The 22821-nt window shown below is 42.7% G+C and overlaps 1 protein-coding gene across 5 annotated transcripts in view; it reads right to left on the bottom strand.

The window, feature by feature from the left end:
• The window catches only part of FGD4 (FYVE, RhoGEF and PH domain containing 4), a 204917-nt gene that overhangs the window by 35664 nt on the left and 146432 nt on the right, over positions 1–22821 (bottom strand). For all 5 annotated transcript variants that reach the window (XM_039480867.1, XM_039480897.1, XM_039480886.1 and 2 more), the window contains 2 exons: positions 19211–19688; positions 2221–2310 (listed from right to left, as the gene is read on the bottom strand). In XM_039480867.1, coding sequence (XP_039336801.1) covers positions 2221–2310; positions 19211–19688 — 568 coding nt within the window. The remainder of the gene's footprint in view (positions 1–2220; positions 2311–19210; positions 19689–22821) is intronic.

The following is a 22821-nucleotide window of genomic DNA, read 5'->3' as shown; positions in this document are numbered from 1 at the left end:
GGCTTATAAACATTACGTAAGTATTATTTTAACCAAATTTAGGGAAATAAGCTGAGCCGCCACCATTCTCCTTTCTTTTCATGATACTGGTGGTTTTAGGTGCTACCTGTAAACTTCAGAATTTTGCCTGATATTTCGGAAAAATGTGAATGCAGAAATGCATCTAAAATTGGGATAGTGAAAATACGTCTACAATGCGAGTCAAAAGAGACTAAAAGCAAATTTGAATATCTTACTGTGATTTCTTGTGTTCCTAAAACAATGCTCTTATATGCAAGAAGAGTCTATTTTCAACACAATGTGTTCCTGTAAGACAGCTATGTAAATCATTTCCCTTATATTCACGAGAACCAAAACGGATATGCCTAAGCAGTCTGACAGCTACTAGCTGTTTAATGTAGCAATTAGGACTTTTAAGACCTGATCTTGATTTACAAGCCCATGCACTAGACCAGGAAAATATCAACATGAAATAACGATGAAGAACAAGGTTAGTTGACAAAGCAATGCATGATCAGAGATATTTAGGTATAGTCAGGGCCGGTGCAAGGATATTTTGCGCCCTAGGCGAAATTTCCACCTTGCACCCCCCCTCCCCCCAGAGCATCACTTATTATAAACTTTCAAAAATGAATACTGAATAATGTGGCATTGTTCATTAAAATTAAGACACATTCAGCTTGAAAATTTATTAATTTCATTATTTAGTCTACATATTTAATGAAAATAAATGAATAACCTGACAGGGTGTGGGACTGGCTGGCTTTGGGTACGGGGATGTGGCAGGGGTTGGCTGGAGACAGGGGAGTGCAGCAGGGGCTGGCTGGAGACACGGGGTATGGGGCTGGCTGCCTGGCTTCGGCCAGGGCAGAGGATGCAGAGCTGGTGGTGATGAGGTGTGTGGTTGGCTGGAGACAGGGGGTGTGGGGCTGACTTCAGGCATGGGGGTGCGGCAGGGGCTGGCTGGAGACAGGGTGGCTGGTACCAGGGCCGTCCTTAGATATTCTGGGGCCCTATGCAGCCCCCCTGCGGGGTTGGGTGTGTGCTGCCCCAGGCCTTTGGGGAGGAAAGCGGGGGGTGGGGCAGGCTTCTGGGGGGAGCCAGGCCTCCAGGGGGCGGGGCTCGCTTGGGAGGCAGGGGGAAACCACCCCCCCAGCACTCACCAGCAGTGCGACTGAGGCCAGGTCTCTGCACTTCCCCCCCACTGGTGAGTGCAGACCGGGCCCTGCTGCAGAGCTCAGGGAAGTGGGGGCGGGGCGGGGGCCCTGGGGAAGAGCCAGAGCAACAGAGAGCAGTGCAGCGCTCCCGGCGGCCAGAGGAGGAATGACATCACTTCCCGGCCTGCCGGCTGGAACTGATCAAAACCGCAGTGCCCCCTAGCACAGCGGCAGGAAGAGGGCTACATGTTTAGCCGGCGCCGGGTGAGCATCCCAGACATTTTGGGCACCGCTTTTTGGCGCCCTCAAATCTTGGCGCCCTAGGCAGCCGCCTAGTTTGCCTAGTGGTTGCCACCGGCCCTGGGTATAGTGGGTATATATGAGAAAGTAGGCAGGCTCAAAGAAAGATTTAGAGAACTACAGATTGACATTTAATGACTAATACAGTTTGAAGCTGTGAAAAGTGCAAGCGCTCAATTCTTCCATCACAGAATATGCATAACTCCCATTCACTTTAATAGGAATCAGGCAGACCACGTGATGGAAGAATAGAGCAGAGAAGGTTTAAGATGGGATGCTTCTCTTCTAGGTCACTGTTTGAAAGCTGGCTAACATCAGTAGACACCAAAGTTCTACCAGAGACACTGTTCAATGGCTTAGTGTGCAGGTGATTACATCAAACACATACCACTATACACTGGCTTCCTTGTTGGCAGTTTCAGCAAAAGCCAAGAAATGAATGAGCAGAGAGGTGAAATTAGCCTCTCCTCCTTGTAGGCTGTCCCACTGGTATGGAAGCTTGCACTTTTATTGCTCACACTGTAGTCTACGTAAACACAAGAATTCAGTTTCTATGTCCATCAGGGACCAGTATGTTTTGCAAACATTAAAATTATTAAAAAAAAAAATGAAGTCGTTGTTGAAAATGACTGCTTAGTTGAGAGAATTAGCAGAAGGCAAAAACCCACAATCCCTTAATGTGGTTTTTACAAACAGATAAAGCTCACATGAACTGCAGTATATGTAAGTAAAAGAATGAAGCACTTCTTAAAGCAAAATTCACCTTGTCTAGGAGGTCAAGTCGGCTGACGTAGGCTCTTTCTGTATGCAAAAGCTCATCGGCAATTTTGTGACGTTTCTGCTCATCTGTCTCCTGAAAAAAATATAAGATTCTTTTTCTGAATAGTCCAGGGTAATTCAATTCACATTCTACATTTAATTAGTAACTTTTTTTTCCCCAAACAAAAACTAATTCAAAATGACAAAGTTCCCAAAGGATTTAGCAGGAAGTAAAAATCAGGAGCAGTGCAGAACAAACATGTAACAGTTTTCCTGTTTGTGCAGATGGCTTTGTATTATTACTAGGTATTTGCCAAACCCTTCCATACTCCCCACCCCTAGGTTCCTACCCAGTTGAACAACTAGTGTCCTGATAATTATCATTAACATCTCAGAGCTGTACGAATTAACTCCTATTTTTTGCCAGATGAATTCAGCCCTTTTGTTTTTTTTTGTTTCCAATATAGTTTAAACTGCCTATTCTTAGCATGACTTTGTTACTTAATCAAAATTATTGCACGAATATTTTATGTAGACAATCAGTCTATGGATTCCAGATGAAAGGTTAGCTGCAGTAAGAGTATTCACTAAGGCTGTGCAGGAAATGGATTTTCTGTTTCGTGGGAAATTCCACAATTCTGAATTCCCCTCCATACTGAAATTCCAAAAAATAATATTCCAGATGGATAGAAACATTTTGTTCCAATTTCAATTTTTAAAAAATATATTAAAAACCAGAAAAAAATTGCAATGGAGTCATTCTGAAACAGAAAAATTGAAATGCTCCATTACAAAAAGCTTGAAACAGAACATTTAAACCTCAGGGGGAAAGAAATGACATCAACATTTCCACACAACATTTTGATTTTGATGAAATGGCATTCTCCAACAGAAAAACGTTCCATAGTATAATTTTGGAACAGCTCTACTATTCACTTGTGTGGCTGTTCACCTTATTCACATGGAGTGAAATCCCAGCCCAATGAAGTCAATGGGAGTTTTGTTATCGACTTCCCTGGGGCGGGGATTTCATTCAAGGTATTGTTTCCACTACCTGGCTGTAAGAGTAAATCTTTTATTAAGAAGAGGGTGTGAATAAGTAATTTGTGGTGCAAATCTTCCAGCAAATAGATTTTCATGACTAAAACACACACACGCTGCAGACATATTTGCAAACGTTTGCAGAACACTGAAGTACATCGCTTTTATTCGATAGTCCATTAGTGGCTCATTTTTTGTAGTATTCACCCAAGCTTTAATGCTATTACCATCCTTGTAAATGTTAGTATCTGCAAGCAACTGAAACACACTTTGGTCCTAAACTTCAGAGCTGCCACCAATCATATTGCTGCATGCCAAAACTTCTCCCTTCAGAGTTAAGTAGCTGCTTCGACAAGATAGTCTCCACTGAATCTGCTTACCCATATAATGGCCACTGTATTACTGAAGCTTATAAAATAGCACTCCTGCGGTCTACATGCACTCAGAAGCATTGCAGAGACCAGAAAAGCTTAAACAACTACAGGATGCTGTAGGTTAGTATCAGGGGTGAAAGTAACTTAAACGACTTACCAGTACACCAGAGTCCTGAGCAGGGGCATGGGAGCCCCAGGGCCTTTAAATCACCCCCAGAGCTAACAGGTGCAGAGGCGGCTGGGAGCCCCAGGGCTCACGGGCAAATTAAAGGGCCCGGGGCTCTGGCTGCTGCGGAGCTCCGGGCCCTTTAAATCACCATGGGAGCCTGGCTGCCGGAGCTCTGGCGGCACTTTAAAGGGCGCGGGGCTACCCACAGTGGCTGAAGCCCTGGGCCCTTTAAATCACCGCCGCAGAAGCTGGTCCAGTCCGGCACAGCGTACTGGCTCTTGCCGGTACGCCGTACCGTACCATACCGGTATACTTTCACCTGTGGTTAGTATGATAATTTACAGATAAAGTCTTACATTTGGACTTTAGAGGCTACAAAGATTCTTGGTTTTTCTGAAAAAATTATTTGGCAAAAAACAAAAAACAAACAAAAAAAACCCACCAGCAGTTTCCTCAAGTGTGTGTGAAGAACCATTTCACTACATATTTTCAGGGGACTATTTTAGTCCCCATTATTTGCATATTTGTATGTATTACAGAACCTAGTTAAAGGAAAAAGCAAGCAGCTAAAAAAACAGACTTGTTAAAATAATGTAACTGTGATATTGCCAAGCAGCATTAAACACATCATGAGTTAGGGTCCTCAAAAGCGGGAGATTAAAAAAAAATCCTACCATTTTTAAGCCAAATACATTTTAAAAAAAGTTTGCCATCTGCTTTTTGCCCCTTTTAAGGGGAAGCTTCCCACAACCAAAGGGTGAGAGCATTTCAGGTCCAAAATTTAACCTGAAACATACACAAACAACAAGTCCTTGTGGCACCTTAGAGATTAACAAATTTATCTGGGCATAAGCTTTTGTGGGCTAAAACCCACTTCATCAGATTCATGGAGTGAAAAATACAATAAGCAAAATGTATATTACAGCACAAGAAAAGATGAGCGTTGCCTTACCAAGTCGGGGGGGTCAGTGCTAACGAGGCCAATTCAGTTAAGGTGGAAGTGGCCTATTCTCAACAGGTTTCAGAGTAGCAGCCGTGTTAGTCTGTATCCGCAAAAAGAACAGGAGTACTTGTGGCACCTTAAAGACTAACAAATTTATTTTAGCATGAGCTTTCGTGAGCTACAGCTCACTTCTTCGGATGCATAGAATGGAACACACAGACAGGAGATATTTATACATACAGAGAACATGAAAAGGTGGAAGTATGCATAACAACAACTTTTCCTGTTATGCATACTTCCACCTTTTCATGTTCTCTGTATGTATAAATATCTCCTGTCTGTGTGTTCCATTCTATGCATCCGAAGAAGTGAGCTGTAGCTCACGAAAGCTCATGCTAAAATAAATTTGTTAGTCTTTAAGGTGCCACAAGTACTCCTGTTCTATTCTCAACAGTTGACAACTCCTTGTTGTTTTTGCTGATGCAGACTAACATGGCCACTACTCTGAAACCTGTCACCACACAAACGTGTGTATGAATTTCCACTCTGGGTCATCTCTTAAACCCCAGGGGTGGAGAAGCTGCCATTCTATCCTCTTTGGTCCACTGCTGGATCACCACCCTGGTCTCCCCCGTCCCATTTCCTTCACTATCCCACTGACTTCCGTCTCCTGCCCCCATATTTTCTCCTTTATATTTTCCGCACAGTTACCTTCTCTTCCTCTGCAGCCTTATTAGTCTCTTCCTGAACCTTTTCATTTTCCCATCTCGTTTAGTCTTCTTCTACCTCTTATGTTCCTCTGACTCACCTTAGCCTCCCTCTTGCACCCCATATTCTCCTCTCCAGTCTCTTTTCTGGACCCTGTGGTAAATGGACACCCAATTTCCCCCTCCCCTCATCTTCTCCTGCTCCCACATTACCCCCTCTCCACTAAATATGCTCCTGAATCCTATGCCTCCTGTCTCCTGCTGCACCTTTCTTCTCTGTGCCCCTCTCAGGGCTGGTCTACACAGGGAAATTTACCTTCCTAATTATATCATTTGCTTTTATGTTGCTTTGGAAATGGTATAAGATAAACTAGACAAAGGTGCTCTTATTCCAGAGTGTCCATGTGGGGAGTTACACTGCTGTAACTATAGCAGTACAATTTACCAGAATCATATTAGTAAATTTGCTCACACAGACAAGCGCTCAAACTCCAACCACGCCTTTTCCTAGTCTCCCACTCTATACCCCGATTCAGCTATTCTCAGCCTTCTGCTGCCACTGCCATCCTCATGCATGTCCTCACTCTCCTCTGCTCCCCAAATTCTCATTCTCCTCCTCATGGTGTCCTGACTAGTCCCCCAACCACAAAACTCTAAACAAGGCATATTTTGTAAAAAAACAAAAAAGAACATAAAACCCAACATTTTTCTGACTATGATCAGTATTGTGGCAAACTACTAATGATTTATAATTAGATTTATTCTAGTTGTATACAAACAACTTACAATTTTATATAACAAAAATGGAACATACAAATAAGAATAGTAAGATATATAATGTACTGAGCCACAGCATGCCTTCTTGGTTAAGCAAAACTATCTACTGACCTCAGTAAAGAGGACTGCTTAAAAAAAAAAACACAACTGATGGCTTGATATAGCTCCAGAAATCATCTATTACATGAAATATCACAAAGGAACATAAGAAAAAGAAGTATTCTCTATTATACACAAAATATTAATATTAAATGAAAACTATAAGATTCCAAAGTGTTGATTAACAAGGTGTTGGGGGAAGGAGGGTGCGGGCTCTGGGAAGGAGTTTGGGTGTGAGAGAGGACTCTGGGCTGGTGCAGGAGAGGGTTTCGGGTGCAGGGTCCTGGCGGTGCTTAGCCACCCCCGCAGCTCCCATTGGTTGCTGTTCCCGGCCAATATGAAGCTACAGAGCTGGCCTGGGGGCGGGGGCAGCACACGGAGCCTCCTTGGCCGCCCATGCGTCTAGGGGCTGCAGGGACCTGGCAGCACTTCTGAGAGCCACACTGAGCTAGGGCAGGCAGGGAGCCTGCCTTAGCCCTGTGCCCCTGCTGCACCACCAACTGGACTTTTAACGACCTGGTTGGTGGTGGCAACCGGAGCCACCAGGGTAGGTCCCTTTTTGACCGGGAGTTCCGGTCAAAAAACTGGATGCCTGGCAACTCTATGCTGCTATGAGTTACCTATTCCAACCAGTAATTTGGAATAGATAACTTTTGTGTTCAGTCTTTCAACAGCCGTTTTTTTCCAAAATATTTAACCACTGTGACAGATCCAAACCAGTGGGGTACAGGAGTCTGGTAGAGGGCAAATATACTGGTCACTGGAATAGTAGTTTTCTCTTCCCTGAGGCCTGGTCTACACTACGCATTTAAACCGATTTTAGCAGCGTTAAACTGACTTAACGCCGCACCCGTCCACACTACGAGGCCCATTATATCGATATAAAGGGCTCTTTAAACCGGTTTCTGTACTCCTCCCCAACGAGAGTAGCAGCGCTAATATCGGGATTACCATATCGGAATACGGTTAGTGTGGCTGCAAATCGCCGGTATTGGCCTCCGGGCGGTATCCCACAGTGCACCACTGTGACCGCTCTGGACAGCATTCTGAACTCGGATGCACTGGCCAGGTACACAGGAAAAGCCCCGCGAACTTTTGAAATTCATGTCCTGCTTCCCCAGCATGGAGAGCTCATCAGCACAGGTGACCATGCACAGCTCATCTGCACAGGTAACAATGCAGTCTCCTGAGAATCGAAAAAGAGCTCCAGCGTGGACTACTCGGGAGGTACTGGATCTGATCGCTATATGGGGAGAGGATTCAGTGCTAACAGAACTGCGTTCCAAAAGACGAAATGAAAAAGTATTTGAAAGAATTTCCAAGGCTATGATGGATAAAGGCCATATCAGGGACTCAGTGCAGTGCAGTGCAGAGTGAAAGTTAAGGAGCTCAGACAAGCCTACCAGAAAACCAAAGAAACAAACAGAAGGTCCGGTGCAGGGCCAAAAACATGCTGCTTCTACGCTGAGTTGCATGCAATTTTAGGGGGCTGTGCCACAACTACCCCACCCCTGTCCATGGATTCCAAGGTGGGGGTTGTAATCTCAGCCATAGCTGAGGATTATGCGGACGGGGAAGAATACGATGATGAAGCTGACGAAGATGACCTTGCAGAGAGCACACAGCACTCCGTTAGCCCCAACAGTCAGGAGCTTTTTCTGACCCAGACGGAATTAGCCTCCCAGCTCTCCCAAGCAACTATCGCAGACAATGAAGCCATGGAAGGGACCTCTGGTGAGTGTACCTTTGTAAATATCAAACATTGTTTTTTAAGCAAGCGTTTTTTAATGATTGATTTGCCCTGAGGACTTGGGATGCATTCGCAGCCAGTAAGTTTGTTAACATGTCTGGGGATTGAGCAGAAATCCTCCAGGGACATCTCCATAAAGCGCTCCTGGAGGTACTCCAAAAGCCTTTGCAGAAGGTTTCTGGGCAAGGCAGCCTTGTTCCGTCCACCATGGTAGGACACTTTACCACGCCATGCATGTAGCAAGTAATCGGGTATCATTGCATGGCAAAGCATAGCTGCGTATGGTCCCGGTAATTGCTGGCATTCAAGAAACATCCATTCTTTATCTCGCTGTGTTATCCTCAGCAAAGTGACATCTTTCAGGGTAACCTGGTTGAAAATCAGGAATTTAATTAAGGGGACAGAGATGGCCATTTTCCTACTGGGTTCGTGGACTGCAGCTTAAAAAAAAACAACACCTTTCCTGCACGTAGCCAAGCGGGGGGAGGGGAGGAGTGAAATACCGATGAGCTTTTTCGCATTTGGTCAGCAGGGATCTTCCCAGCTAACAGCCACGCGGTGGGGTGGTGGTGAAGGGGGGTGATTAGCAGTGAGCTTTCATGGTACCAGCCATGCGGTGGGGGGAGGGGTAAAGCACTGCAGAAGCCGAAAGACAGTGGCTTACCATGGCCACATGCAAGCTGAATTCTGATGCCCGGACCTGTGTCTGTGAGATCTGTAACCCCAGAGCTGCAGGCACTCAGTATTAAGATGAAAAATACAACCTTGTAGTGAAATCACATGTGCTATGTAAGGTGAATAGTGCTGTTCACTGTGAAAGAGTATAACCATTGTTCTGTAAAATGTATCTTTTTAAATACTTCTCTCCCTTTTTTCCCTCCCTTATGCAGCTGCAAATTTTTCAAGCCTCCCTACTCCATCCCAAAGGCTAGCTCAGATAAGGCAGAGGAAAAAGAAGACGTGAGATGAGATGTTCTCGGATATAATGGAAGTAACCCGCAAGGAAAGAGCTCATCTGAATGAGTGGAAGGAGGTGGTATCAAATTACAGGAAAGATGCCAGTGAACGTGAGGACAGGAGGGACACCCGAGATGAGAGGTGGCGGCAGGAAGATCAGCGGTGGCGGGATGCAACTCTGGGGCTGCTGCGTGATCAAACTGACATGCTCCGGCGTCTGGTGGAGCTTCAGGAATGGCAGCAGGATCACAGAGTGCCGCTGCAGCCTCTGTATAACCACCCTCACCATGTTCCACATCCTCCTCACCCAGACGTGTAAGAACGCGTGGGGGGAGGCTCCGTGCACCCGCCCACTCCACCCCCGTGGACAGCCCAACCAGAAGGCTGTCATTACTGTGGAATTTTTTTAGTGGGCTTTTCCATCCCTCCTATCCTCCTCCCAAACCACACCCGGACTACCTTCTCAGTTCTCTCCCTCTTTTTATAATGAATTAATAAAGAATACATGATTTTTACACTATAGTGACTTTATTTCCATAAGCAAGCTGTAATCGAAGGGGGAGGGTGGGTTGCTTACAGGGAATGACTCAATCAAGGGGGTTGGGTGTTCATCAACAAACACAGCAGTCACACCCTACCCTGGCCAGTGATGAAGTTCGTTTTCAAAGCTTCTCTGATGTGCACCGCTTCCTGGTGTGCTCTTCTAATCTCCCTGGTGTCTGGCTGCGCGTAATCAGCGGCCAGGTGATTTGCCTCAGCCTCCCACCCCACCATAAAGGTCTCCCCCTTACTCTCACAGAGATTGTGGAGAACACAGCAAGCAGCAATAACATAGGGGACATTGGTTTGGCTGAGGTCTGAGCAAGTCAGTAAACTGCGCCAGCGACCCTTTAAATGTCCAAATGCACATTCTACCACCATTCTGCACTTGCTCAGCCTGTAGTTGAACAGCTCCTGACCACTATCCAGGCTGCCTGTGTATGGCTTCATGAGCCATGGCATCAAGGGGTAGGCTGGGTCCCCCAGGATAACTACAGGCATTTCAACATCCCCAACTGTTATTTTCTGGTCTGGGAAGTAATTCTCTCGCTGCAGCCGTTTAAACAGAGTAGTGCTTCTGAAGACGCGAGCGTCATGAACCCTCCCTGGCCATCCCACGTGGATGTTGGTGAAATGTCCCTTGTGATCCACCAGTGCTTGCAGCACCATGGAAAAGTACCCCTTGCGGTTTACGTACTGGGTGCCCTGGTACTTCGGTGCCAATACAGGGATATGGGTTCCATCTATCGCCCCACCACAGTTAGGGAATCCCATTGCAGCAAAGCCATCCACTATGGCCTGCACGTTTCCCAGAGTCACAACCTTTGGTAGCAGCAGCTTAATGATTGCTTTGGCTACTTGCATCACAGCAGCCCCCACAGTAGATTTTCCAACTCCAAATTGATTCCCGACTGACCGGTAGCAGTCTGGCGTTGCAAGCTTCCAGAGGGCTATTGCCACTCGCTTCTCCACTGTGAGGGCTGCTCTCATCTTGGTATTATGGTGTTTCAGGGCAGGGGAAAGCAAGTCACAAAGTTCCATGAAAGTGCCCTTACGCATGCAAAAGTTTCGCAGCCACTGCGAATCGTCCCACACCTGCAACACAATGCGGTCCCACCAGTCTGTGCTTGTTTCCCGGGCCCAAAATCGGCGTTCAATGGCTAGAACCTGCCCCATTACCATCAGGATCTCCAAAGCGCAGGGGCCCGCGGTTTGAGAGAATTCTGTGTCCATGTCCTCATCACTCATCGCTGTGCTGCCGTAGCCGCCTCCTCCTCGCCTGGCTTTGCAGGTCCTGGTTCACCATAGACTGCACAAGAATGCACGAGGTGTTTAAAACGTCCACGATTGCGGTATTGAGCTGAGCAGGGTCCATGCTTGCTGTGCTATGGCGTCTGCACAGATCACCCAGGAAAAAAGGCGCGAAACAGTTGTCTGCTGCTTTCATGGAGGGAGGGGTGAGGCTGTACCCAGAACCACCCGCGTCAATGATTTTTGCCCCATCAGGCACTGGTATCTCAACCCAGAATTCCAAGGGGCGGGGGAGACTGCAGGAACTATGGGATAGCTTCGGGATACCTACCCACAGTGCAACGCTCCGGAAATCGACGCTAGCATCGGACCATGGACGCACACCGCTGAATTACTGTGCGTTGTGTGGCTGCGTGCAATCGACTTTATACAATCTGTTTTACAAAACCGGTTTATGTAAATTCGGAATAATCCCGTAGTGTAGACATACCCTGAGTGACCACAGCAGGGGCTGCACTAGAGTAATCAGGAACCTGCTAGAACCAATTAAGGCAGACAGGCTGATTAGAACACCTGCAGCCAATCAAGGCAGGCTAATCAGGGCACCTGGGTTTAAAAAGGAGCTCACTCCAGTCAGGCGAGGGGGATCCAGAGGAGAGGAACTGTGTGTGAGGAGCTGGGAGCAAGAGGCGCAAGGAGCTGAGAGTGAGAGGGTGTGCTGCTGGAGGACTAAGGAGTACAAGCATTATCAGACACCAAGAGGAAGGTCCTGTGTTGAGGATAAAGAAGGTGTTTGGAGGAGGCCATGGGGAAGTAGCCCAGGGAATTGTAGCTGTCATGCAGCTGTTACAGGAGGCACTATAGATAGCTGCAATCCACAGGGCCCTGGGCTGGAACCTGGAGTAGAGGGTGGGCCGGGGTTCCCCCCAAACCTCCCAACTCCTGATCAGGCACAGGAGGAGTTGACCCAGACTGTGGGGAAGATCACTGAGGTGAGCAAATCTGCCAATAAGCGCAGGACCCACCAAGGTAGAGGAGGAACTTTGTCACAACACCCAGACCAGAACACCTTTCCTGTTTCACCCAACTCAACTGGCAAAATCCATGCATCAGACAGGATTGCAAATAACGAATCAGTTTACAGATGACGCCTAAAATTATGCTTTCTATGTGGTCTGGGTACACACTTCTTACTACAAAGTTATTAGTGTTACTCCCCCTCAGAATCATTTTACGGTGATACAAAACAAAAAAACAAATAGTTTACATTTAAGTTATTGCCTGAACTGAGACGTTAAGCCATAGTGAGAAAAGTCTGCAGAGATTAAAAAACATATTACACTTCAATACTTAAAATATTAGCAGTATGTAGACATTTTTCATAATCCTGCAATAGATTTACACATTCTGTGAATTTACATCAAACTTTTTCTATGAACTACATCTCAATTTATTTGAGGCAGTTTCTACTGAAATTTGCAGATCGAAGTAAACTAATATCAATCCCTTACCAACAAAGCTTTTCCAATTCTGCCAGCAAACATGAAGAGGGTATGGGAGTATAGAATATGATTCTTTCCTTTCCCGACTGAGTCCTTGCCTCAGAGAATTTACAATCTAATACAACAACTGACATACAAAGGGTGGAGAGAAAAATACAAAGTATGTATAATTTTTATATATCATCACTACTGCCAAACTCTCGTTCAAAAATCATTAGTTGGAACCCAAAAATAACGAGTGGCCGAAAAGCAATGAGATTTAAAAATATAATTCATTTGATGTTCCTTTTTATTTGACTTCTGTTTGAGCATTTAAGTCACATGGACTCTGCATTTTCAAGCTTTTCTCTGCGATCAAGTGGGCTAGAAATTTATTTTAAATGAAGACTGATAGTCTCATGCAATCTCTTCGTTCCAGCAGCTGGGGCTTTAAAGCAAACACCACATATTATGAGTCTTGCGATAAAATCATGACAGCTGGCAACATCATCATATAATCTTATTTACTAAGTACGTATCTCTCTTCAGCTTCCCTTCAAGCTGCCAAATATTACACAAATAAATGTATTGTATATCTACCCACCTTCAAGAAAGGGTATACAGATTTCATTGCCCCTGAAGATAGGACAGCACTATTTCAGACACTGCTGTCACCCCTATACGCAATGCTAAAGGGATGAAATTTCAAATATTCTTCCCTAGGGAAATGCAGCCATGTTCACACTCTGACTTCTGCCCCTTCAGGGAAGACAAAGCCTGGGGCATAGAGATAAAGGAGAGCTGTTTTCTCTCTCACACAAGTGTGGCAAAAGGCATGTCCTTTTCGGGCAGAAAGTTCATCTTACAAGAAACTCTCCCTCCCTCTTCACAGACCAAAAGCATCACATCACATCTGCAGTGTGCATGAACTCTGGGATACTTAAGTGTGCCTACAATATTGCAGCCTGCAGCACTGCCACTAAAAGCACGTCAAACAAATGTTTTGTTTACTGAAAATACACAATTGATTTTCATCTCTCTCTAACACAATCGTTTATATTCTGATTTTCTACTACATTCAAAATGTGTAGTCAGACTTCTTTTGGAGGGGTGTCTTCAGTTAGTTCTAATGGAACACTTCTCCCAGAGTGTTCTCTCATACAGCTGTGGCATTCTTGTACTATTCAGCCTTCAGGTAAAAAACAACAACAACAAAAAAACTACACAGATCCTATTACAGAAGGTATTACTGTAGCAACACTGGCAATTTTCTTAAGATCTTCTCTTTAAATGCCTTTTGTCATGTGTTATTTGCAGTTCTTGATTTTTTCTTACATCCTGTAAAGTGTTTAAAACTCAACAAGTTCCATACAGGAGTATTTTTGCAGCAACAACTGAACAACCCTTTGCCAAGTCTAGTCACAATTTTGTCTGGACCCCTTTACAACCTGTAATTCCATAATGCCTCAGTTAGATCTACCTGCTATAGAACTGAGAAAAGGAACAGGGAAGAGCATTCAGAATTAGCTGTCCATTATGAGCTCTGGCTTCACATTACTCCCCAGCCTCAAACTCACCCCCATCCTTGAAGCAATAGATCAAATCTACTTATCTTCTTAAGATACATAAATTCAGAAAGCAAGGGTATTTCCCTCTCCTCCTTCCCTTTTCTTGAATTTTAGGACTGTGTTTCAAAGCATTAAATTGGTGGTCAAGGAATATAGCTGGTAGTTTACATAGTGGTTCTCTAGCTTTTAATACCGCAGCTCCATTGCCCCATCTTAAAACTTGGTGATTTGACACACCCTATATATTTTATATATATATATATTTGGGGGGGGGTATTTGACACTAGATTCCAGGAGGACACAAGAGCGTGAAAAGTTCTGTGATTTTAAATGTCTACAGTTTAATTATATGCACTGGTCTAATCTGGGTTTTTAAAACTATAATTTGATTATGTGGATTTTTGGCATGTTCAGACACAGTAAGATTTTAGTGAGAAAAGTGGGCCCATTAAAACTGCATATTTGTGTAATATTTGGTTGAATATCTGCTAGTTTCCAAGTGTAAACAATTTCTATGGTTAGTTTTCACAGGAATCACTGCTTAAAACTCAGCCTTAAAGTAATAACCGGGAGCAAATGGAACCAGTATTTTCATAGCTTTATCACTGACTTCTTTGTACTCTAACAGAAATCCAGAATTCTTGGTTTGTTGGATTTGAAAACTTGGTCTTCAGAGTGAGTTTACTTGAAAATTCTAAGATTTTTTTTTTTTTAGATGAAATATCTAAGGTTGGAATGGAGTCAACTGTTACCAATATCAGATTTCGACTCCAACTGGTATTTGGAGATTCATGTCCAACTCCAGGAAAGTATTCATCAAAATGGAAATATCATCCAGAAAAAAATGAGTTAATATTTGGTCTCAATAGAATTTTGATCACTTTCCCTCTTTTAAAAAAATTAAAAGTCTGATAACATCTCTAAATCTGGAAACACCTCAGTAACTCTTTCCTATGCGGCATCTCCAAAGACAAATCTTTTTTTTATAAATCCCCTGATTTTCTCTTTTTCATATTTAGTATATCTGTATTCCTAGTTTGAAGTGTTAGGTTCTTTGCATTCAATTTGCCAAATATGTCCATCAGGTAAATCAGTCAAATGCGGCCAAGAAGCCCCCCTTACAAACGTAATCTGCAAGGTCTGTTTTCCCAAGGGGGAAATTCTCATTTTATCAATCAATTTAAAGATGTGTTGTAACACTTTCCCACATGACAACCACCTGACATTACTGTGAAGGGACTGTAGTCAGAACCCATCTCAGCACATTATACTAAAAAAACGTGTTCACTGCCCAGGATTTTATTATATTATTTTAACAACAATGTTGAGGGCTTCATGTATTTCAGGGTGCAACTTCTTTGATGCCAAAGCTTGGCGATGAATCATCCAGTTTCCACATTGCTGCTGTTGCCACTTGCTTTACCCATGGCTGAAACCCCAATAGTCTCTCCAGTTATAGCTGCTGCCCCATCCATGCTCAGCCCCGTCACACATAGCCCAGTTAAGACCTTCATCCATCATGAGTATTTCCTTACTGATTCTTCAGGTTGGGATTTCTTTGCAAAATAAAAAGTCCTTCATCTATTGTACTTGCTTTTATAAATCTCAGATAACACAGAAGTTGAGCCACGTTAGCTATGTCTGTGGTTGATCAAGCTACAGTGCAAATACTGACTCTTCTTAAATTTGTTCTGTCAACTGATCCTGGATGTTTTCTGCAAGGTCATCAATGCACCAATGGAAAGTGTTATTTGATAAAGAAATGGCTTTTCAGTGTCATGGCTGCTTGTTTCCCAAATCAGAATTCTACATGTTTATTATTTCTGGAAGGAGACGGGTTCTGCAAATGGTGTGTGCTTGTTTGCTTTTTGTAATCTGCATGGCCACATAAGATGCCTCTGAGGATTTGCCCTCTTTAGACATAACTTTTTGGGCGGGGAGGAAAGGGGGGGAAGGATGCTTTAATTCTTCTAGTTTCTGAAGGAAAAGCCATGGCTTTTGTTCACGAATTCCAGGTGCTGGTTTCTAAATGCTCTTGGCATCATACTTTCATTTACTAACATTTGAAAATAAATGACACACTGTAGCTGCGGATGATCTGCAGTAATACTGCGACATGAATATCCAGATCTAATGTAATATCATGGTGTTGTTATCTACTTTTCTTCCTCTTCTGTTTAACTTTATTAAAATCACCTTCTTTGGTCAAAGATATGCTACATGTATACACTTGGCAAAAATCATTCCATTATCAAGATAAGACACACCTGTCTCTACCTCAGTCTCCTTGCCCTATCTACTGGCACTGGCGCTGCTGCCGCCAGTACTGGGAACCTCTCAATATGTTTATACTTCACGCAGCAGCCCCCCAGTCCGAGTAGACACACTTGGCTGGTGAGAGTTGCCAATTTTGGTTGGATGTATTCCTGGAGGTTTCATCACATGATATAATCTTTAATTCCTGGAGACTCCAGGATAGTCCTGGAGGGTTGGCAACCCTAGCTAGCAGGGCTCACACTACTGTTCTAAAAACAGCTGTGTAAACTTTGTGGCTCAGGCTGGGAGGTTCACTGCTATGGGCAGTGATTCGGGCTTTGAAGCGCAGAGAGGAGGATGGGCTCCAGGGGCTGGAGCTCCAGCCTAAGCCACAACTGTCTAGACAGCTATTTTTAGAGTGCTAGCGTAAGGCCCACTAGTCCAAGTCTCTAGCCCTGGGCTGAGGCGGTGGGGGGAGGGGGAGAGGAGAGACGGATGGTTGCTTTGATGTAGAGTCCATGGGTACTATATGCTCCAGCAGGAAGTCTCTCAGCTGAGAGCCCATCCTTGGAGTGGAGGACACAGAAGCTGCCCCTGTCCCAACAGCAGCATAATTGAGAGTCCAATTTAATTGTGTCCTAATTAGGAACAAAACCAGCCATACAGATTAAAATTTGTTCCTGAACGCTTGTGGCTCACACATGAGCTCTTCATGGCTCCCCAAGGGAACCACTGTACACAGTTTGGGAACCACTGTATTATGTTAAGAAAATTATCTACTGCTATTGATAATTGTTAGATAGCAAAAAAATATAACAGGACAGTGTAAATGCAATCAACTTAGGATGTTAGGCAAAAATTAAATTTCACACGCATTTCTTTTCCATACTCATTCACATCATTTGCTTCTGCAGTTTCTTGAAGATGGTAACAAAAATCTGCACCCAGGACAGAATGAAGGTCTTGTTCGTATTGCAGACGAATACATAGTTCAGAAACAGCTGTCATCTCTAATGTAATATACTGGGTGCTGAATGTTCCAGGGCTGGTCTTACTGTTCTAGATTTTAACCATTCTGACTTAGTGTCCGCTTCTTTATTCTTCTAGCATCAAAGGATAATGCATCTAGCCATAACTGGTTCAAATATTATACCTATTCTTTTTGTTCAGTTAGGCCAGATAACATCTGTTGGTTATCCACAAGGCCAAGAGCAGGCACAGATGGGATTGCTCTCGTTAGCATTTTCCTCAGGCTTTTGCCCAGTTCCTTCCTGTATTTTATGTTCCAGCAGCCTCACATTTCTGCCTTTTCCTGTACATACTGCTAACACCTGTTGCATAATTTGGATTCCCCATTCTGTATTGCCTAAGGAGTGTCTAGTGTATTGTACTGGACTAGACATGCACATAAAAAGAAACAGGCATCACAGAACAGGAAGCAAATAAATATAATAGAAGGTGTGGCAGGGCAAAGGTACCTTGGATTCCTATCAGATCTATGCACAGATGGGATCCTAACACTCTTCATCAGCAACAAGTATAATCTCCCATGCACTGGCTAAGATATTCAATTCTCAGAGGGGTAGCCGTGTTAGTCTGGTTCTGTAGAAGCAGCAAAGAATCCTGTGGCACCTTATAGACTAACAGATGTTTTGCAGCATGAGCTTTCACCCACGAAAGCTCATGCTGCAAAACATCTGTTAGTCTATAAGGTGCCACAGGATTCTTTGCATATTCAACTCTGCACATGTGAAAGTTTACTATGCACTGTTTATCCTGCACACACACAGGATCACCATCTATGCAAAATTAAATGCCCAGTGATATGTTGTTTCTTCCATAAGTGAAAACCCAAAAGAAAATATGCAAGACAAAATTTGTGGGAACAAAATACACATCAGGAAAAAAAAGCAGTACAAAATCATGAACGCCTACACTCACAAACTCACTCACAAACTGCTAAAATACATAATCCTACAGCAAACAGACATGTAGGGAGAGAGACACATGGTGGGTGGGTGAGTGTGAGAGACACACACACTTGAGCGTTGCTAATTCTGTCTGACAGGCCCTACGTTGCCAGAGATTGTCTTTTACTTCAAGTATTAGTGGGCTGTGCTTTCAAGACCAAGAGCTTGGTTCTATTCTTCTCTTCCCCCTGAAGTTCCAAGTGACTCTGGTGTGCAGCAAAGCAGCAATCACACAAATCTAGCTGGCCATGGTTTTGTTACAATACAGTGACTCTTGTACTACATAGTCATCTGAATTTTGAAACAGGATGTGATTTTTTTTTTGCAGTTATATTTTCCAAGACCAATTCACTTTCACCCACTCATTTCCTCTTAACAACAACAAAAGAAATCTCTACTAGGAAATCTCAGATTCATCCCCAGTGTAATTCCACTGACTTCAATGGGATTTCAACAAGGGATAAATGTATTTCTTCATCCCTTATGTCTAACTGGGACATCCCAGTGGCTTCCCATTGTCTTGCTAGATCCGTTCAGAGGGTTATACTCGAGCTAAGCTCTCACAAGCCAGTTCTGTCTCCAGATGTCTTGATGCTGCTGTGTTAGTGTGTGTTTTTTGCCACTCCAACCATTTGTTCCTCCACCCTCTCTCATGGCACAAACAACATGACTAGACATGCAAGTTCAGGTCAGTTACAGTCTTTTCCACAAATATCCTCTCTTACCTCCTTCACCAAACAATTTGGAAGGGTTGCCAAATTTTGCATATTCAAGATCTTTGAGGAGTCCCAGTTTTGGTGCACTGGGACATCATAATGTCACTGCACAGCACATAACCTGGGTCTATTTCCACAGGTTAAAAGTATTCAGCATTTTCAAAAGTGCCTCATTAAAAGGCTAATCTATTGTTGAAAGGTTTTTGGTTTTATTTGATTTTATTTATTTGCAGAGCTGGTCACATTTTTTCAAAGTTTAAAAAAATAAATCGGGGAGAAAAATAAAAAATATCTTCCTTTTTGAATAGTTCTGTAAAACTTTTTTTTTATATGAAACACCTGGAAAAACACAGGAACAGTTATATGTACGGAAAAAATACAGAATGTAATTTTACCTTTGCTTCTACATGCTCATCTTCCTTACCGAGTTCCTCATTCTGTTTTTCCTCTACATTAGTATTAGTTTCTACAGTTTCATTTTCAGATGGGAACAGTGTGTCCCTGCCTGGAGTCCTGCAGCAGTCAAGAGTTTGTCCTGTGCAGATCATTGTAGCTTGCAGGGATTCTGTAGTTGTGCTTTCTTGTTCCCCATTTACTAAGTTACTGTTGACTGCAATATCTGAAGCTGGAGTGGATGTATTGGTGCTATGTTCCAGTAATTTATTGTCATTGCATTCCATCTGGCTTTGTGCTACTACTCCATTGGCCGTGTGCTTCTGTACAACCTGAGTTTGATCTGTATTATTTCCCTGCTTTTGTAGTGGGTGTTGGGAGATGAGTTTTGGCTGAGGTGATGCTGACCCATATCTTCCTTGAGATTTAGCAACCGTTACAACAGAGGATTCTTTCTTCAAATCACTAGGACTTGAGGAACTAAAAGGTTAAAAAAAGAAAAAGAAAAAAAAAGTTAAGGGAATCATTAGAAAAGTATTTTATTTTAGGATGGCATTTATATTGCACAACTTTAAATTTCTTCAAAGGTATTTTTTATTTGCTAATATTAGAAATGTTCAATTATGCAGAACATGTCTAATATAGGCCTTCCATGACGTAATGCCATATTTAATTCAACAAGTCACAAGGGCAACAGTACACATCCTTCTAAAAATTAAAATGGTGTCCATTATCTGCCTGTTAATAAACAACTTATGACACTCTTCACTAGTAGAACTCAAAAGAATATTACAAAGGTGGCCAGTGTTGTTATCCCCATTGTATAGACAGGGAAACGGAGGCACACAGGTGAAGTGACTTGTTCATGGTCACTCAGCAGGCCAGCAGCAGAACTGGAAATAGAATACAGATCTCCTAAATCCCAGTCCAATGCTCTGTCCATGGCTACACTTAAGTGTGCAAGAAACATTCTTTTAATTTTTCCCTATTCCTTTCTTTATCAGAATTCTTAATCTAGCTCTACATGCTTATCGCAGGTCAGGCAACCTATTTAGTGCCACCCTTTCAGATCCTTGTCACTATCAAGAGGAAAGCTTTCTTTCTCTTCAGGCCTCATCAGTTCAAGTCAGTTCCAAATATGCATCCATTCCTGGCATGTACCGCAAATTTTATCTTTCTGCGGTATTCTTTCATGGTTCCAACTCTGGGCTACTGTTAACATTAAAGATACTCTATAAAATAAAGTTATATTGCACTATTGTAAAATCACTGGGATGAAAAGGAATACTTGCATGTTGATGTTTTACTTGAAATTCATATTTACCAAAAATAAATTTTTTTAAAAACTGTGGTGACAAAACTATTTTGTATAAAGTGATAAATAATGCAGTTTTCCTACTGCACTGTTTGTAATATGTGAAGACCATTAATTCCATTGCAAGATTAATTTAGAAAGGTTAGAAACATCAGGTTTACTACCAAATAATTCTTCCTTAAAATAATGATTACAACCATATTCTGGACTCTACAGGTTTATTGGTGGTTTGAAGAATGCACTTCATTTGGATTTTGGTTTTCTGTGTTCGTTTTTTTTTGCAGCATGTAAACAAATTAAAATTGCTTTGCAATTTGTTTTGTGAAAATTATACCCTTTTAAAAACTCAGTGAAATGCATATTATGCTACATTCATTTATAAAAATAGTTAACTTTCTATAGATTCATTTTGTTTTTTTATGCCAAATTTTTATTTTATTTATATATATATAAAATAAATATATATATATATATATATATATATTTATTTTACATTGCTGCATATAGTTAAGAATCATTCTAGATCTTCCCCATTTCTATTAGCTTTTGTGCTGTGCAAGCTAACAAAAACCTATTACTGTAATTCACAATCACAATTTACTACTGCACAGTTTGGGTATACGAAAACAAAAGATTGGCAGAGGCTATCAGTCTTCCTGCTTTAAAGCAGCAGCACACTGCCAACTGAGGATATGAAAAAAAAAATCTCTTTTCACAACCCGCAATAACAACACAGAACTGGGTAGGTGTATTATGGAGGCTTCTTCTCAAAGGAGGATTAGCCTTGCTCTAGAAATCAGGTACAGGCTAGTGTGTGCAATTAAACACTAGATAGTTCGATCAATTATCTCTTCATGTAAGGCAATTCCCATGTTTATAAGTAAAAGTGAACAAACATTGTAAATAGGGAATAATAGTGCTTTAGCATAATATTTATAGTCCCTTTTGGTCTCAAAATAGTACAGACTTCTCAAAACCTTTCAGACATCCCCAAAAGATGGAACCAACTGACCACCTCCTGAGGAGGACAGATATCAAAGCATGCTACCTGTGCAATTCCCAGTCAGGAGACCCTGATATTAGAGGGTAGTTAGAAAGTTCCTTGGCTTTTTTTCCAGCATCAAGGAGATGCATGAGATCATCTCAGATCTCTCTCAAGAAGATAAAACCTTGGAAAAAAGCTGGAAGGGGTGGAGTCCTATGGCTATGTTCGGATTTCTTTTATTTCCCTCCTTAACCAAAAATGAAGCAGTTCAGTTTGAAGGATGGGTGAAAATTCATCATGTGGCGTAACGAGAGTCAGTTAACCCATCCTGTATCATGCAGCTCCATCATGACATTTCCTCTCTTTTGTTAAACAGGCCTCATAGTAGGTCACTGCCAGACTGGATAACTATTAAAGCAGATGGAAGAGTAAGAGTAGCTTTCCTAAGGATACCAGACTGCTAAAAGAATTCTAAAATGGAAAACAAAAAGGAAACTGAGGGCGGGCCCTAAATTGAAAGAATTCTTGTAAATCCTCCAACACTATATTTCCCCTTTCCCTATTCACAGCTGTCACAGCAGTGTAGCAGTTAGATGAGATCTCGGGTAGGTTAGAGGCTCCTTTTCCTTTCACAGATCAAGCTCATCATCCCTGTGATAGTCTTGGTCTTCTAGTAAAAGTCTCCTCTTGCAGTACTGGACTACTCCTATCTTAGGATACATTCCACCGCCTGGAGGCCAAATTCTGCCCTCTGATGCATGTGTGCACATTGGCCCTAAATTAGTGGACTGGCAAGGCATAATAAATCATACATTCATGTACGAAATGTTCCTTCAGAATGCTGATGTCCTTGAGATACTGGAAGGCCAATGCCATATATACCCACTACACAACTCTCGCTGCTCCTAGAATTGGCCCAGTCTGAGGTTTTACAGCTTTCTGAAAGATCATCGTATAATATTTAGGACCATTTATCCAATTGTTTAAACAAAGAGCTACCTGGGGTTTGTTTTTATTTGATATGTCTCCTTTTAAGATAACACCACCAGAGATTATGTTCACTTAAAATTTATTCCCTCTTTGGATGGTAGTTATTCCAGTTTTTTTCTTTTAAATTTATGTTCGCACACATCATATCTTGAGTGAGGAATTGACCTTTCATGTGTATAGAGAACTATGGAAACCTCTTGGGACATGGATATAAAAAGTTTGTTATAGTACACCACTACCTCGATATAACGCCACCCGATATAACAGGAACTTAGATATAAAGTGGGAAAGCAGTGCTGGGGGGGGGGGGGGGAGCGGAGGGG

Source organism: Mauremys reevesii, linkage group 1 (genome assembly GCF_016161935.1).
Source record: "Mauremys reevesii isolate NIE-2019 linkage group 1, ASM1616193v1, whole genome shotgun sequence".
Lineage (NCBI taxonomy): Eukaryota > Metazoa > Chordata > Testudines > Geoemydidae > Mauremys > Mauremys reevesii.
This window is presented reverse-complemented; position numbering and strand designations above follow the sequence as displayed.